The sequence below is a fragment of the Terrapene carolina genome, unplaced genomic scaffold (genome assembly GCF_002925995.2).
Source record: "Terrapene carolina triunguis isolate 2854851 unplaced genomic scaffold, T_m_triunguis-2.0 Scaffold21, whole genome shotgun sequence".
NCBI classification, from domain to species: Eukaryota; Metazoa; Chordata; order Testudines; family Emydidae; genus Terrapene; species Terrapene triunguis.
Genome location: NW_020664372.1, coordinates 23,694,575 through 23,709,347, shown reverse-complemented (window position 1 = coordinate 23,709,347; position 14,773 = coordinate 23,694,575). Strand labels below are relative to the sequence as shown.

Below are 14,773 nucleotides of genomic sequence, written 5' to 3'. Positions count from 1 at the left end.
AAGAGGAACAGAACAAAGAGACACAGAAAGAGAACATATGATGGTGACCTGAAACAATTATCCAGGCTGGCACCCAAATATCACAGTGATGGAAATGTTTGTAGATACGGTAGACAGTGAAGGGCAGACCAGTAACTTTATTCTAATAATAAATTATTATTCTAAAAGCTTTATTCTGAAGGATAGGCATAAAGGAATCACAAATCTGCTATGACCTTTCTAGAATTTCTAATATGCAATCTTTCTTGCATTAGAAATGTGTGCAAATGGGGAAGATATAACTTCCAATGTATTTCCACACATCATAAAGTAAAGGAATTTATTGTGAATATTTATACTCTACCAGTAAAAAGTACAACCCTGTACAAAGTCTTGTGTGCTCAGCTTTACTACAGAAGATTTTTTTACTTATAATTATAATTATTTTGCACTTACATTTTGTACAAACACACTTCAGGCATTTCAGTTTGTGTGCAACTAAATGTCGACATCAAAACTCCCCTGGCTTTTTAACAGTCTCAGGTTTGGCTGTAACTTAGATAAACAAACTTAGCTGCAACTTTTTTCTTTCAAAAAGAGGCAAACTGGATTATAGCAAATAACCTTTAAGATAATTAACTGACAATGCTGCAACTAGCATAAAATCTTCCTTCAGGCGACCCCTAATTTAAGTATTACTGGCACAAAGTGGAGACAGATTGTGCATCACCACCGCAATATTTACATAGCAGAAACCCACAGAGCAGGAAACGTGAGACTCAATGATGCACTAAATTAGGAACAATCATATTCTAGTGTTAATTTGCTTTCCACTCAGTCCAAATCTCAGGTCCAGAAATTGGTACAAATACATAGAAAACGTTCCCACTTTTAATTGTTAAGAGTCACATTTGGCAAAGAGTTATGCATATAAGTAACGTTATTCACACGTGTAAGCAGTTGCAGAATCAGACCCCCATAACTAAAGAAATTTTATCAGATATTTTTTAAAAATAAAGAATTTCAAATCTATTTATTTCTTCCCACAAATAATACCAAAACAAGCAGGATGTGTTTTTTTCTTCCATGCTACCTGTCCTTTGATTGCAAATTATTTTCATATGACAATATCATCATGATTTCTATGAAATAATTTAAGAGTATTTTTAATTCCCTAAGCAGCAAATAATTTTATTTAAAGGATAAAAGTTAAGACAGGCAGGAGAATAAAGAAAGTGTATTTATAAATGCATTTGAGAAGTTCCACATTTATCATGAATATTCTAGCTGTATTCTACCCTGGCATATATTTTGCTAATAAAACCATAAATTACTGTATACTTTTTATTGTAAAAACAAACACTCCCCAATTTTTCTCAAATTTAAATATTATTCTAACTGGTATTCTATATGTGGCATTAACAAAATATTTACCTTTCCTAATCGCTGATGGTCTTCAAAAGCAGAAATCAGTTCTTGTGCCCACTTTATTTTTTCAGGGCTTGGAGAGAACTGTTCCTGGACAACAGCAATTTGGTTAGGGTGAATCACCTGCTTACCTACAAAGAAGATTAATAACACTAGAATCATGCATCAACAAACAGATGTTCAACAAAATGTTCCAACCACTTGAGGCTCTTAAATGCCTCATAGACTTTATGTTAAATAACTAATTATTTGACTAGATTTCTTGTATTATTAAACTGAACAACAATCTTTTGCTAGATACTATATGAACAAATATAACTAAAACAGAAGTTGTATTTGTTATCATTCAAAAATTACAATTCTTTCCATCCATTTCAATCCATACATCTTCCTTTTGTCATTACAGGTGTAAGTGTTAGACAAATTTGTTAATAACAATTTAAGTATAATATATCTTTAAATTCTAGCTGTATAAATAATAGCATCAGAAACTGACAATTACTGTTTTATTGAAAAATTAAACAACCTGAAAATGATATTTAAACAACAAAACAAGCTATATTTCATTGATAGCTTTTTTAATTCTACAAAAGGATTAGTCCCTAAATTCCCATAATTTGTTTAGCAACTAAAAATATTCAAAATTCTTCCCCTGCCTTAATGATTAGTTAGTTACTGCTGATGCATAATACTTTTCTTTTTGTTATTTGTTATATTAATGAACTTAAAAGGTACTCTCTAGGCTTAGATAGGCATCTTTTTATCCTTTCTTGCATAAATATATATATATAAATATAATAAAAAGAAATTAAATGTTGCCTGTTAATTTTAGTATAGATTTTCACATTTGCTTGCTGAGTCAGGTATTCAGTTTCAATTCATACTGTATATGCTTAAATGAAACAATGCCTATATTATTTGTTTTACATTTTTTAAAATAGCATTTTACATTCTTAATTTTTTCAAAAGGAATTTTCACATGGTGGTGTGATTTTGCATGTTTTTTTATTTATAATGAACATTTTAAAATTAATTTAAAGAAATTGTACTGTAATATCCCTGTTTACTTAAATGTTCATGGAGGAGACTTTAATTTTCCTTTACATCAAATAAAAATAGTTACAAATTAGGGGACTGATCCTGCAAACCCTTAGTCAAATGAATAGTCCTTCCTCACAGAAGTGGTCCCATGTTACTCAGATGCACAGAACCACTCAAGATTGGACTCTCTCATGTGAGTAAGGGCTGCTCAGTCAGACTACCTGTGTGCATAAAGACTATTCATGGCTCCAAACCTGTGTCAGGATCTGCTAGTGCAGACCCCCGCACCATCTGGTATCCAACTTATCCAATGGGACTCTGAATGAGTGCAGAGGTCCATGCTAGTGGATCTCAGTGGAGGATCAGGGCACGTGTAAGTAAAAGTTTGTGGGATTGGGTCCTAACTGTGTTTTTTCCAGGTAGAAAAGCTATTTTTAAAAATTCCCATTTAAACTAAAAGTTGGATACATTGTATATAAATACATTATTTCATGTAATAATTCATATGTATTACTATGGAAATTAAGCATTCATTTTTAAATGATTTAACAATTAGAAAAAATATTTGCAATCATCAGCAACATAGTGGTACATAAAAATAAATTTGTGAACCAATTTAGCTGAAGACATATTTTATAAACAAGAAAGAATTGTGCAGAATTATCACATTTGTAAGAAGAATTTGCCATAGAAGCTCAATTTTATTTTATTTCTTGTTACACAATCCTTTATTTACAATCCTCAGAGCATCCATATATTCAGATTCTGATATTTCACTCCACTATAGAAAAAAATAATTTAAAATAATAGTTTAAAACTTTAAATACTTTAAGGACTATTTTGTTAGAAAGAAATTAAATGAACAGAAAATTTCTTTTGCTAATGTATTTCATTTTAATTGTGTTTAAAGATAATTTTTAATGAAATCAAACTATAGCAATAAGTGAGTAAATTATTATTATTCTTGGTTTTAATTTGCTTTATTTTTAACAGTTAAACTGGTCATTCTGAAATTGAAGATTATATACATAATTCATAGTAATGCCTACAAAGCTTAATTTTCAGGAAAATTATTTTCATTATGTATGTAAAATTATAACAAATAAAAAAAAATCAAAAGCTCCAGATCAATTATTTTTTAAAAGGCAACTGCATTTCTGTATTAAAATTAGTTTTTTAAAATGCATTTATAGTAAAAAACTTCAATTTGTGCCATTGTGACATTGGTGAACAGATTATAGAAGATATAATGTAACATTTGATTTATGGCCTGAGTTGCCTTTTGTCACATCTTATGTATCCAAACAACTGTATAATAGAGTTTAATGCCATGCAGGAATGAAGCAAATATTTTAAACTGAACTGTTGTTATTGACGAGTTACTGAGAGGGTGCAAAATTGGAAGACATTAAAATTTATGACCATGAAATCCTTTTTACAGTACCACTTGATATATTGTGCTTTAAATCAATACCTGTCAAGTCTTTAGGTAACTGTATGATGGTGTCATTTTTGTCTTCTACAAAAGACTGCAAAAAGAGAGAGGAAAACCTATAGTGTTTCATATTTATATCTAGCTTCTCAGCATGTAGCACTGGAGTAGCTATAATGACTAAGTCAGCTGTTAAAGCTTTATTCCAAGGTTTACTTATTTTTGGATATAAACATTCCTAAAGCTGACGACCGTTTATACAGACACCGCATTGATTTAAAGTCCATATTTTATGGTACTGTAAAACATATGCTGCTGTAAAAGTAACCTATTTTTAAAATAATCTACAGTGGCTAAATGATGATTGAAGACATTCAGTACATATATGCACATTTATTGCAGAGACAATAGGCTGCTTACAATGTCTAGTTTAAAAGAAAATGAGAAGAAAACGTAGATACTATGGTGGTGATGGTCAGATAAGCATTTCAATAAATAGAAAAACCATTTTTTATTGAGTAATTATATATTTCTGAGATGTGCACACTATTTAAACTTCAATAAACATATTTTGATTACTTTACATTAAAGGTTACAATTCACTGCAGGGCTATGTATATACAACTTTGTTAAGTATTTTGGAGTTGCATCAGTTTAGGAAGACAGCAAATTTGACCCTATGAGTCCCAAATAAGTACTGTATCTATTTTCTGTGTATCTTGCCGATTAATTAATTAATCATTACTTTAGCTGTGTAAAAGATTTAGCTCATTTTAGTCACACCTGTTGTCTTCAGTGGCATTAGTTGTGAGTAAAACTAGCAGGATTTGACCCAAAAAACTTTAAAATACATGATAAATAAGTATTCAGAACTTCTATTAACAGAACATCAAGATTTTATTACCACACTACTAGACAGCTGTATGAAATAAGGGGGTCTTTAAGCAAAAATGATCCACAGCCTTCTGCCCAGTGGAAGATCATGGATTATGACTTCACATCTGATTGGACTATTTATCAGATTATATGCTGGGACATTCTATTTTTTGAGATTTCCTAATTCTAGCCATGGAGAGACACAGGGAAAAGGTAAAGGCAAAGGCTGCAAATTCATGTTAATGAGCTCAGCCCCTTCTGCAGATCTTTAAATGTAATATAGAAAGGCCAAAGATCCTCCACGGCTGAGTTAGGAATTAACTTCCCTTGACACCCTGAATTGTCAGATGTAGCCTTTCTATTTATGCCATATCTGAGTCTTACAACTTCAGTCACATTTTTGTATTTTTAAACGATATGCAGCTAGTTACTACCAACTCCACTGTTACCTCTCCAAAACCCCACCACACTGATGTCAGATGACTTCCTATCACGATCAGTTGGACCTAAATGTCATCAAGGTTAGTACTTGTGGCACCTTAGAGACTAACGAATTTATTTGAGCATAAGCTTTCGTGGGCTACAGCCCACTTCATCGGATGCATAGAATGGAACACACAGAAAGAAGATATTTATATATACAGAGAACATGAAGAGGTGGGAGTAGCCATACAACTCAATTGATTGGCCTCTTACAGTTGGTATGGCTACTCCCACCTTTTCATGTTCTCTGTATGTATAAATATCTTCTGTGTGTTCCATTCTATGCATCCGATGAAGTGGGCTGTAGCCCACGAAAGCTTATGCTCAAATAAATTCGTTAGTCTCTAAGGTGCCACAAGTACTCCTGTTCTTTTTGCGGATACAGACTAACACGGTTGCTACTCTGAAACCTATCAAGGTTAGTGATGGCAAAAGTTTTCTAATTTACACACCTAAATAAAATGGCCTAATTTTCAAAGATGTTTAGCACCTGCAACTCTAATGGACTTCAACAGGAACTGCAGATGCTCAAGACCTTTAAAAAACAGGTTATTTTACGTAGGTGCCTAAATTAGAAAATATTGGCCTGTGTGTCTTAGCCATCAGCAGCTGATGAAGTCAAAGAGCCCTGTCATATTCCTATTGATTTGAGCAGGAATAGGATTGGGCCCTGAAAGTCCACAAGGACATAAATAATATTCCATAGCTCTGGCACAGTAACAATTTTGTCTCTGAATCTAGATTCAGATTTTGCAAGTACTGTACCAAGGTTCAGAAGAGAATAGGGCAGAATCTGTGCTTAAGAGAGTCCAGAATTACTTTTAATTCAATGAAAGACAGGGTGGGTGAGGTAATATTTTTGATTGGACCAATTTCTGCTGGAGAGAGAGACAAGCTTTTGAGTTTACACAGAGCTCTTCTTCAGACATTCTATGTTGTTTTTAACAGCAAAGTGTGAAACATTTAGACTAATTTTAATTTTCATTTGATATTTTTGTTCAGCTAATGAAAGTACTTTGAAGTACCATGTGCCATTACTTTTACTTTGAAAAGTGTCATCTCTTGTTATATCACTACCTTAGGATATATTCTTTCAATAATGAATAGCTAACACATATGCAACTGTCTTGAGTCTAACTTGAATTATAATTTTTGAGAGAAATAATTTAAAGTGTTAGAACTGATTTCTAGAATTCTATAATGTATAGCAAATGGTACATTTCTATTGCAAAAGCACCATCTTTTGGTTGCTACGATGTCTCACTGGTGAGAGTGAGTGATGTGGTATACCAATTACTGGATAACCGTCAGTGTCACAGGACTCTGTTGCAAGGAGCCTGTTGGTCTTGCTGTCTGCCAGTACCTGTAGGTGTCACCAGGTGCACAAGCACTTACTGGGAGGGGAGCCAGAATATGGAAAATCAAATCAAAGAAAACAACATGACAATAACTTTCATATATGAATTAGCATATCGGGGTGGGGGGGTTATCCACGCTTTCACCATATAAATAAATAAACAAATTAAAAAATATTAGCCATTGTTTAAAAATACAAAAAAGTAATAAAAAAATAAACTGTTCATCACAAAGCACAATATTACATCTCACTTGAACTGTCTGTCAGGAAGAATCACATATTGTACATCTTATACCCAGGCTTCCATTACAAAAATAGTGATATCTTTGATGTGATTTTGGAAAAGCAGCCTATGATTTTGCAGTCTGAATTTTTTTATCTGAAATTTTAAAAGCATAAGCAATTGGGGACGCATTTGACAGCACTGACTGATCAACAACTGATCTGTGAACACAAACTAGTTTGCAGTCTAAGTGATATAAAATGTGCCTATATTTTGTAAAGAAAATGCATAATTTTTGTAGACATTGTCACATAACCATACCAGTGAATCCCATTAGGGCACCCTCTCTTGACTGCCTACGGAGCCCATCTTCATCTTGGAAATCAATGTACACAAGGTCTATAGCTTGTAGGCCAAAAGCCTTTGCTGTGACAATAATTTTTTGCCTGGCGTACAGAATATCATGAGTTTCTTTACTACTTGTAGCACCTAAGAAAACAATGAATAGAAAGAAGTTAACTTTGTTTTTTAAATCTTCTCATTTGAAACTTTTTTAACATAAAATAAAATTTCTTTGTGTTCTCGTTTACATCATTAAAAAAAAAAAAAAAAAGAAAATAATTGAGGGATACAAAGGTTAACTGACCAAGTGTTGTAAAGAGATAATTTAAACAGTTTAGTTGGGCAAATATTAAGCTTATCCAGAAAAAATATTTTCTTCGTGCCTTAGCTTCTGAAATTTAGGGTATGATTTGGTTCAAATAATAGATTCTGAGATTGAAGTCAATGGGAGTGTTGACTGAGGAAGGGCTGCAGGAATCCACCTTCAGTAATCATTTGCTTCTATTACTTATTGTAGTGGCACTGAAAAGCGTTACAACAAGAGAAGCATTATACAGATGGATATACTGTGTACAAGGAAATGGTTAAAAACTCACACTGAGAACAGAATTGCACTTTCCTTGGTTGCGATTCTTGTCACAACCGATGTCATTAGCCAAATGTTTAAGCTTTAATACTTGGATTGGAAAATTTGAAAAATTATGGCAGATGACTTTTGAGAGGGGCCAAAAGCATTCACAAGAATTCATGAGTCCACAGTCTATCAGATAAAAACATTCTCACATGAATCCTGGTGTGAAAAAATAATAATCTGTTCTCTTTTCCTTAGGGTCACTGTTCAGATATGGATTATCAATTTGTATAGAATAATTTGTTGTTAATTGTTACATTAGAATATGTATATACTTCATTAAGAAATGGATACTTCTGAACTGTACTTGTTGCCTTTAAGGAGTTTATAGCTGAATCAGATTAAAAAGAGGCTTTTAGCAGATAATGTCTCCGTTAAGCAAATAATTTACAAAAGAGATTTTGAAATATGTCTGGCTTTGGAGAAATGGCATTATCAGTGTAACACAAGTCTACAAGGAGATATGGCTGTTTTGACCTGGGAAGTGTTTATAATGCATTTATTAAAGCAAAACTTAACAAGGATGTATTGTGAATGATATCAAAATACAGTTCATTGTAAATAATGTTATAAACAGACACATGAAAATTTGACTTGAAAGATGGTTCTTAAGAGAATATACAGATAGCTGTTCATATGAATATTACAGTTTAAAATAAGCTTAGTGATTCAACAGGTTTATATTTTATTTTAGCTACAGCGTGACAAGAATAGGAAAAAGCCAGTGTTTTGTAAGTCATCATTTTATCAAGCTCTGAATTTAAAAATGCCAATGACATAATTTACATTAATAAAAATTATGCAGAAAGATGGGAAAATGTACCAATACAAGTAAGTGCAGAATCATGTTTAGAGTTCTTTAGTTATTGCAGTCAGGACAAGTGGATAAAATACCATCACTATTCTCACTACAAATGTCACACATTAACATTTATAATAAACAAACAGGTCAGAACCTATGCTGGCTCGAAAATCCTCTCCTCCAAAGACTACTGCATCCAAATGAAGGCCAACTTGGGATCCTATGCTTAATGTTTCTTCACAGGCTGCCTTCAAATAAGAACACAACATGAATTTCTACTGGAATGCAGGGATGACAGAGACATGTTATACCAACTCATCTTATTATCAAAATCTGGAAATCTTTCAGCTAAAATTGCTACAACTAAACAAAGTACTGTCACTATTGTACGGCACAGAATGTCTTAAAATGACTCATAGCAAAATCTAAAACAACATGTGTGTATATGAATATATACACTGTAGCTACAACATGCAATACTGGATTTCCTACTCTTTTTTCCCCTTCAAATATGAATGAACTTACCATAATGCCATGGATACTACTGGGATTGGCACTTTAGAAATACATGTAATTACAGTAAACTAAGTACTTATTAAATACTGTCCAAAATAAGCACATGCACTTTACCTCAATAGTTTATGCTTTGGCATGTAATGATTTTGCATCAGAAACAAAGAACAGAATATCTTTTATTAAATAAGTAATAGTTGGAGGTTTCAACATGTTGTGGATTCCTTACTGGAGAATTTAAAATCTTTAATACTGTCAAATACAACTAAAAGATAGGTACAGGAAGTCAAAAATGCAACAAGTAGTGCAGAGGTATATTAATGTAAAAACAAGCAGCACTTAAAGGTATTATATATAAAGAAATGCATGTCAACATTATTACTATTTTATATAAGAAGATTTTGATATTAATAGTCTTGAAACATACGGTATGCCTATAGAGACAGATGTAATTACAAATTGTACTACTGGGCATCCATATGGGAGAGCTGGTGAGATAATAAATTATTATTATTATTATTATACAGTATAGTTTAAGCTGCAACTCTACTGCCAACATCAAGAACTACAGTATTTATTACGAATTCTACTACAAAATATCACAGTGAAAAAAATCTAAATTTTTTTTAATTTAAAATGAAATCTCTCTCTGGGTACTGACAATGAACATGAATGTTCCAAGATATATTTAAGGTATGCAGTAAGAATAAATATTTTTGCTATACATACATATACAGAGAATGAGGCCTCTCAACAGTTCTTGACACACCTCAAATACACAAGTCTTGAATTACTCTAAAACTTTTCTCTGAAGCTTTAGGATAAGAATATTGCATTTCCAGTGAGTGCATTTGATTTTCCATTTCATGATCATTGGTATCCGTCCCCTGTAGAAACACAGGCTGGATACTGAGATTGGGGGCCATTTGTATTTCATGAGCATCAGGTCAGTCAATTTGTAAATAATATTTAGGAAGATTTAGAAACACTCTTTATACAAGGCAGAAAAAAAATGTAATTTGAACTTAAGTGAACCTGAGAACAAAATTCATGTTGTTCAGATGTTGGGTAGTTTAGAACTTCAGCTACACTTCTAAGCACAGAACACACCAATGAACACAAATATGAAAAACTATTATTTGTTCTCAGAGCTATAATATGAAATTTGGAAGTATTTTATAAAGAGGAGCCACTATAAAAACACCATAGTACTATTACTGAAATGATGAAAAGATTATTTATAAAAACAGGGTTATACAAAGTCAACTATGCTAGTTACTAAATAGACAATTTTACTACAACAATTTGAGCTCTTCAGATCATTTCAAAGCATATCTCCATATTTTAAAACACATTAAATGTAAAAATAAAACAAAAATTACTGGATAGGGTTTTATTATATGGTCTGTATGTATTATCTGGAATTGGCATTTCACGGACATATTTTGGGATTTTGTCAAGGCCTTTACATAATAACATGAGAAATAAAAATACAAACTTTTTAGCGGACTCTAATTCCTTTATTTATTTTCACCTCTCCTATTTAGATGAATTTCTTATTTAAAGGACATAAACTATTTAACATATACCTAGGTTGCTGATAGGATAAAATATGAACTCTTCACCACATCAAGGTTCCTTACCTTAAAATTGAGCAACCCCATTGCAGTTTCCACAAAAGGGATTAAATTCATTGGTTCTACAAGTGTTCGGCCTTTTAAGTGATGTAAAAATTTGTCTGAAAACTAAAACCAGAACAATATTATAAGGGACCAGAGAAAAATTCATTTACAAATATCCAAATGTACATGCACCTTTTCAAATCTTTCACCTGGCTGCAATGACAAACCAAACAAAACCAGAACTGTAATAAAAAACCCTCAAGCTTTTAACCAGGTCTGAGGTCTGAGGTTTTGAGGCCTACAATTCTGAATTGCAACATTACCGTATATTTTGAAGTTTAAAGGTTTAATTGTAAAAATATTTGCTTAACACCTATCACCCTAATGTAGTTAAATGCAAATCAGCAGGCTCTTAAAAACAATGAAGTATTGATATACCTGACGTCCTGTTTTGTTTCATGTCTAATACTAACATCACTGTAACTGTTCCGCAGCTTTCTAAGTGGCATCCGTATTATTCATTATGGCACCGTTACCCTTTGTTCAGTAGGCTTTTCTTCATAATTTTTAGCTTACCTAGGAAGGCCTTAAAAAGGAAGTTTAATTCTTTGAAGACCAAAGCTTTCCAATTTTTTCCATGAGACCAGTTCACAGCTAGCTCTGAGCTGCCAGTGGGGTAGCCCAAATTCCAAAATCTATCATCTGGAAACATACAAAAGCTCTTGCACAGATTTTTCTCCTTTCAAAAGAAAAAAACCCTATATTGTAAATCTATTATGTCTCTCTAGATCTAGTAATTTGTGAGGAGATAAACATATCACAGGTATGGTGGAAGATATTTTAGTAAATAAAGACAAAAATAACACATGCATCCATTTTAAATTTAAGGAATATGCAACCATTAATGGATATCAAAGGAAAAGGGAATTTTAATCATCTCTCCATTCAGTCTCAGTTGGGTAAATCATATCTAAGAGATTTGCATAAATATAAACCATCAAAGACTTTTCATCTTCAAAGGGGGTTTCAAGACCCTATAAGCTTTGTACTGTAATCATCACAGGTCACAACCCTGCAGGAATAAGGCTGCTATGGCAACATAAAAAACTAATGCTTAAGGCTTAGCATAATATTCTGACTAATAGAAAGGAAACTCATTTTAAAAGCTGGCAGCCTATTTACCAGAAGCTGGATTAGAGGTGTTATTTCCCCTTTTAGCTTCCCCCCCTCCCCCCCTCCCCAAAAGAAAGGAAAATCTAATCACTGAGATCTTTAAAAAGCTTTCGAGCAATTTGCAGTAACTTTACAATTAGGCCAAAATAAATCACAGCTTTTCACGATGAAGAATTCTGCCATCCCCACATTTTTCTGTGCATCATCATCATCATCATCATCATCATCTTTTCTGTAACTTTTCCCTAGAGAAAAGAAGTCAGCTAAAATATATAGAATTAAGAAAATCACTGCAATTCAAATGCATACGTGTACAGTGTCTTAGGTAGAGCAACAGAAAATAGTAAACTTCATACAGGTCAGAGCATGAACACTGGAAGCAGTGTACTAAAATAATTTCAGCTTTAGTTCTGAAGATCTCTATATGATTTTGATTTTTGCAAATAAAAAATATTAATGAATGCTAGGGTTTTATAACTTAGATGAAGGTTTAAATGGAAGAACTGTTTTTAGATTTAAAACATTTAAATAGTCACCTTGTTAGGCTTCTTAAAAAAAACTTGCTCCATTTTAATATATTTTTTTTGAAGATAAAAAAAAAAGAATTTTTAATTAAATACTGTCCCCTTCCTCTTTCTTTTTATAATTTGTTATAAGCACCAATACAAAAGGTAACTAGTGGAGAAGTTTCAATTAATTTTTTCAAAAGGAGACGATTAAATGTTTCCGGCCTGGTAAAGTGTTCATTTCAGGGAGGGAGGGAGGGGAAAAAAGGAGAGGGGGGGAAAAAACAAAGATTGGGGAGGGGATGAAGTAGCAGGCCTCAGCAATTCTTTCAATTCCAGTGCACACCCAATAGTGTGTTGGGAAGAATGCACACTGTTCAGGATTTGTGGGAGAATTGTCCCATGACAAAGGAGGGAGAGTTACGCTTGTTATAGTCCAATAAGCCATGCCAGTCAAACAAGTACCCATACTAGGGACAAAAGGAAAGCAAGAGATTCTCACACAAAAGAAAACAAGTAAGCCCATCTTTTAGTTGTGCATCAGCCTCCAGGTTTTATGTTTCACATAAAAAAAATGAGCGGAAAAATAAACAGCAAAAGGCTTCTGTTATTTAAAAAAATTAAACATTTTTTTAACTGTGTTATTAAATCCAACAAATCCTCTGTGTTCAAAGATTTATCAAAATGCAACAGAACAAAAGTACAGACAATAAGATGTAAGCTAGTGCTATTTTATTTTCTAACGGGATGATATTAGGTATGAAAATTAGCCATTTGAAAAGTTGGGGGATGGGAGGGACAAAATCTTCAGATCTCGTACCATGTAAAACATATTAGGTGATAGTGAGGGCCCTGCCATTTTGGAAGCATGAATATTCATAAATGACAAGTTATGTCTAACACTTACATGGTTGTAAATCTCTAGTTACTTTAATTAAATGGTGGGGTAAAGGGACATAACCTCCATTGGAAACAGGGGAGACTGAAGGTACACTATTACAAATGGACAAGTACTGTAATATAGCTAACATATTTGTTCAGTTGTATTCACATATAATATCTTAAAGGCTTGATCAAGGTTAGATGCTGAGATTAAACTAGATACTAATACATCTTTCATTACAGCTCACATACATTTTAGATATTCCCTATACTTGTGGTTTTTAAAAGTATGGAACTGCATAATGAAACGTTATTCCTTTAGTGATGTTTTGCAGAAATAATGGTATCTCTAAATAAAATACACCTCTTCTTAACAATTAAAACAATTATAGCATAATTAGGCCTATTTCAAAGTTTTCTTAAGTAATTTGACATGCCAACCATTTACATTTCAGGTTTTTATTGGCTGAAAAGTCATTCATGAAACGCAAACACACCTGTCAGCAATTAAAAAGGAAGAAATAGAGAACTGTTCAGGAAATAATATCTGTGGTAATTAAAAACACTAGTTAAAAGCTTCCTGTTTGTTCCTCTAGTTGCCCCAAAGAAGTGACCTTTTCCTCCCCCACTCCATTTTTTCATATGTTGCTAACATGTTTTCTCCATCTATAACTTCCCAGGCATGTACATAAAACATATTGACATAGACAATCTTTTAAGGTGTCAGTGAAGGTTCAGAGTTTGGTACAATGGACAAAGTTATATTATTATACATTCTCTTCTCTGTTTTGATAATATACTGTAACATTGATATTGATTCTTTTATTGACTGCAGTACTAAGAAAACTAGTTTTCCTTAAAAACTAAAGTTGCTACGTATGCTCGGTGTGCAACTCCAGCCTGTGCACATTTTAATGGAAATGTTACACCCTTTTCTGAGCCAGGCACCAACATTGTCCCATGGTAACAGCAACATTCTTCATAACTCTAGCTCATTGGTCCCAATGATTCATTCTAAATTGGCCCAAGGTCTTCAATCAAAAGCTAAGATTATGACAATTTGGTAACTACTCACCCATCTTATTTCTTCAGCATTTTCAACTTTTGGCAGCATCAGGCTTGAAGGAAGAACACTGGACCTCAAAAGGACCTCGAGATCTTGTTCTGCAAGACCACTGGACACTGAATTGATCCTAACACACTTTTCAGTCTGGCCAAACTCAACTTCTTTGAGTGTTTTCACAACTGTCAGCCTTGCTTCTGCCTAGAATATAAATGTTTTAAAAAATTAAGCTTATTTTCTATTGATAGAAAAACCCACTGAGCAGAAAACATGTCAAACCGATGAAAAAAATAGAGCCAACAATATAAAAATCTATTTTTTCCACAATATCCATTACTGTTTGCCTTTTGTTAAACCTTTCATAGCCAGTACCTCAGAATTTTAGTTTTAGCACTTTCTTTACAACTAACAGTAAATATA

General features: G+C 32.8%; 1 protein-coding gene across 1 annotated transcript in view; it reads right to left on the bottom strand.

The window, feature by feature from the left end:
* The window catches only part of CLYBL (citrate lyase beta like), a 133,282-nt gene that overhangs the window by 16,091 nt on the left and 102,418 nt on the right, over positions 1-14,773 (bottom strand). The window contains 5 exon segments of the mRNA XM_029913111.1: positions 1,414-1,538; positions 7,141-7,308; positions 8,749-8,842; positions 10,751-10,852; positions 14,366-14,554. Coding sequence (XP_029768971.1) covers positions 1,414-1,538; positions 7,141-7,308; positions 8,749-8,842; positions 10,751-10,852; positions 14,366-14,554 — 678 coding nt within the window.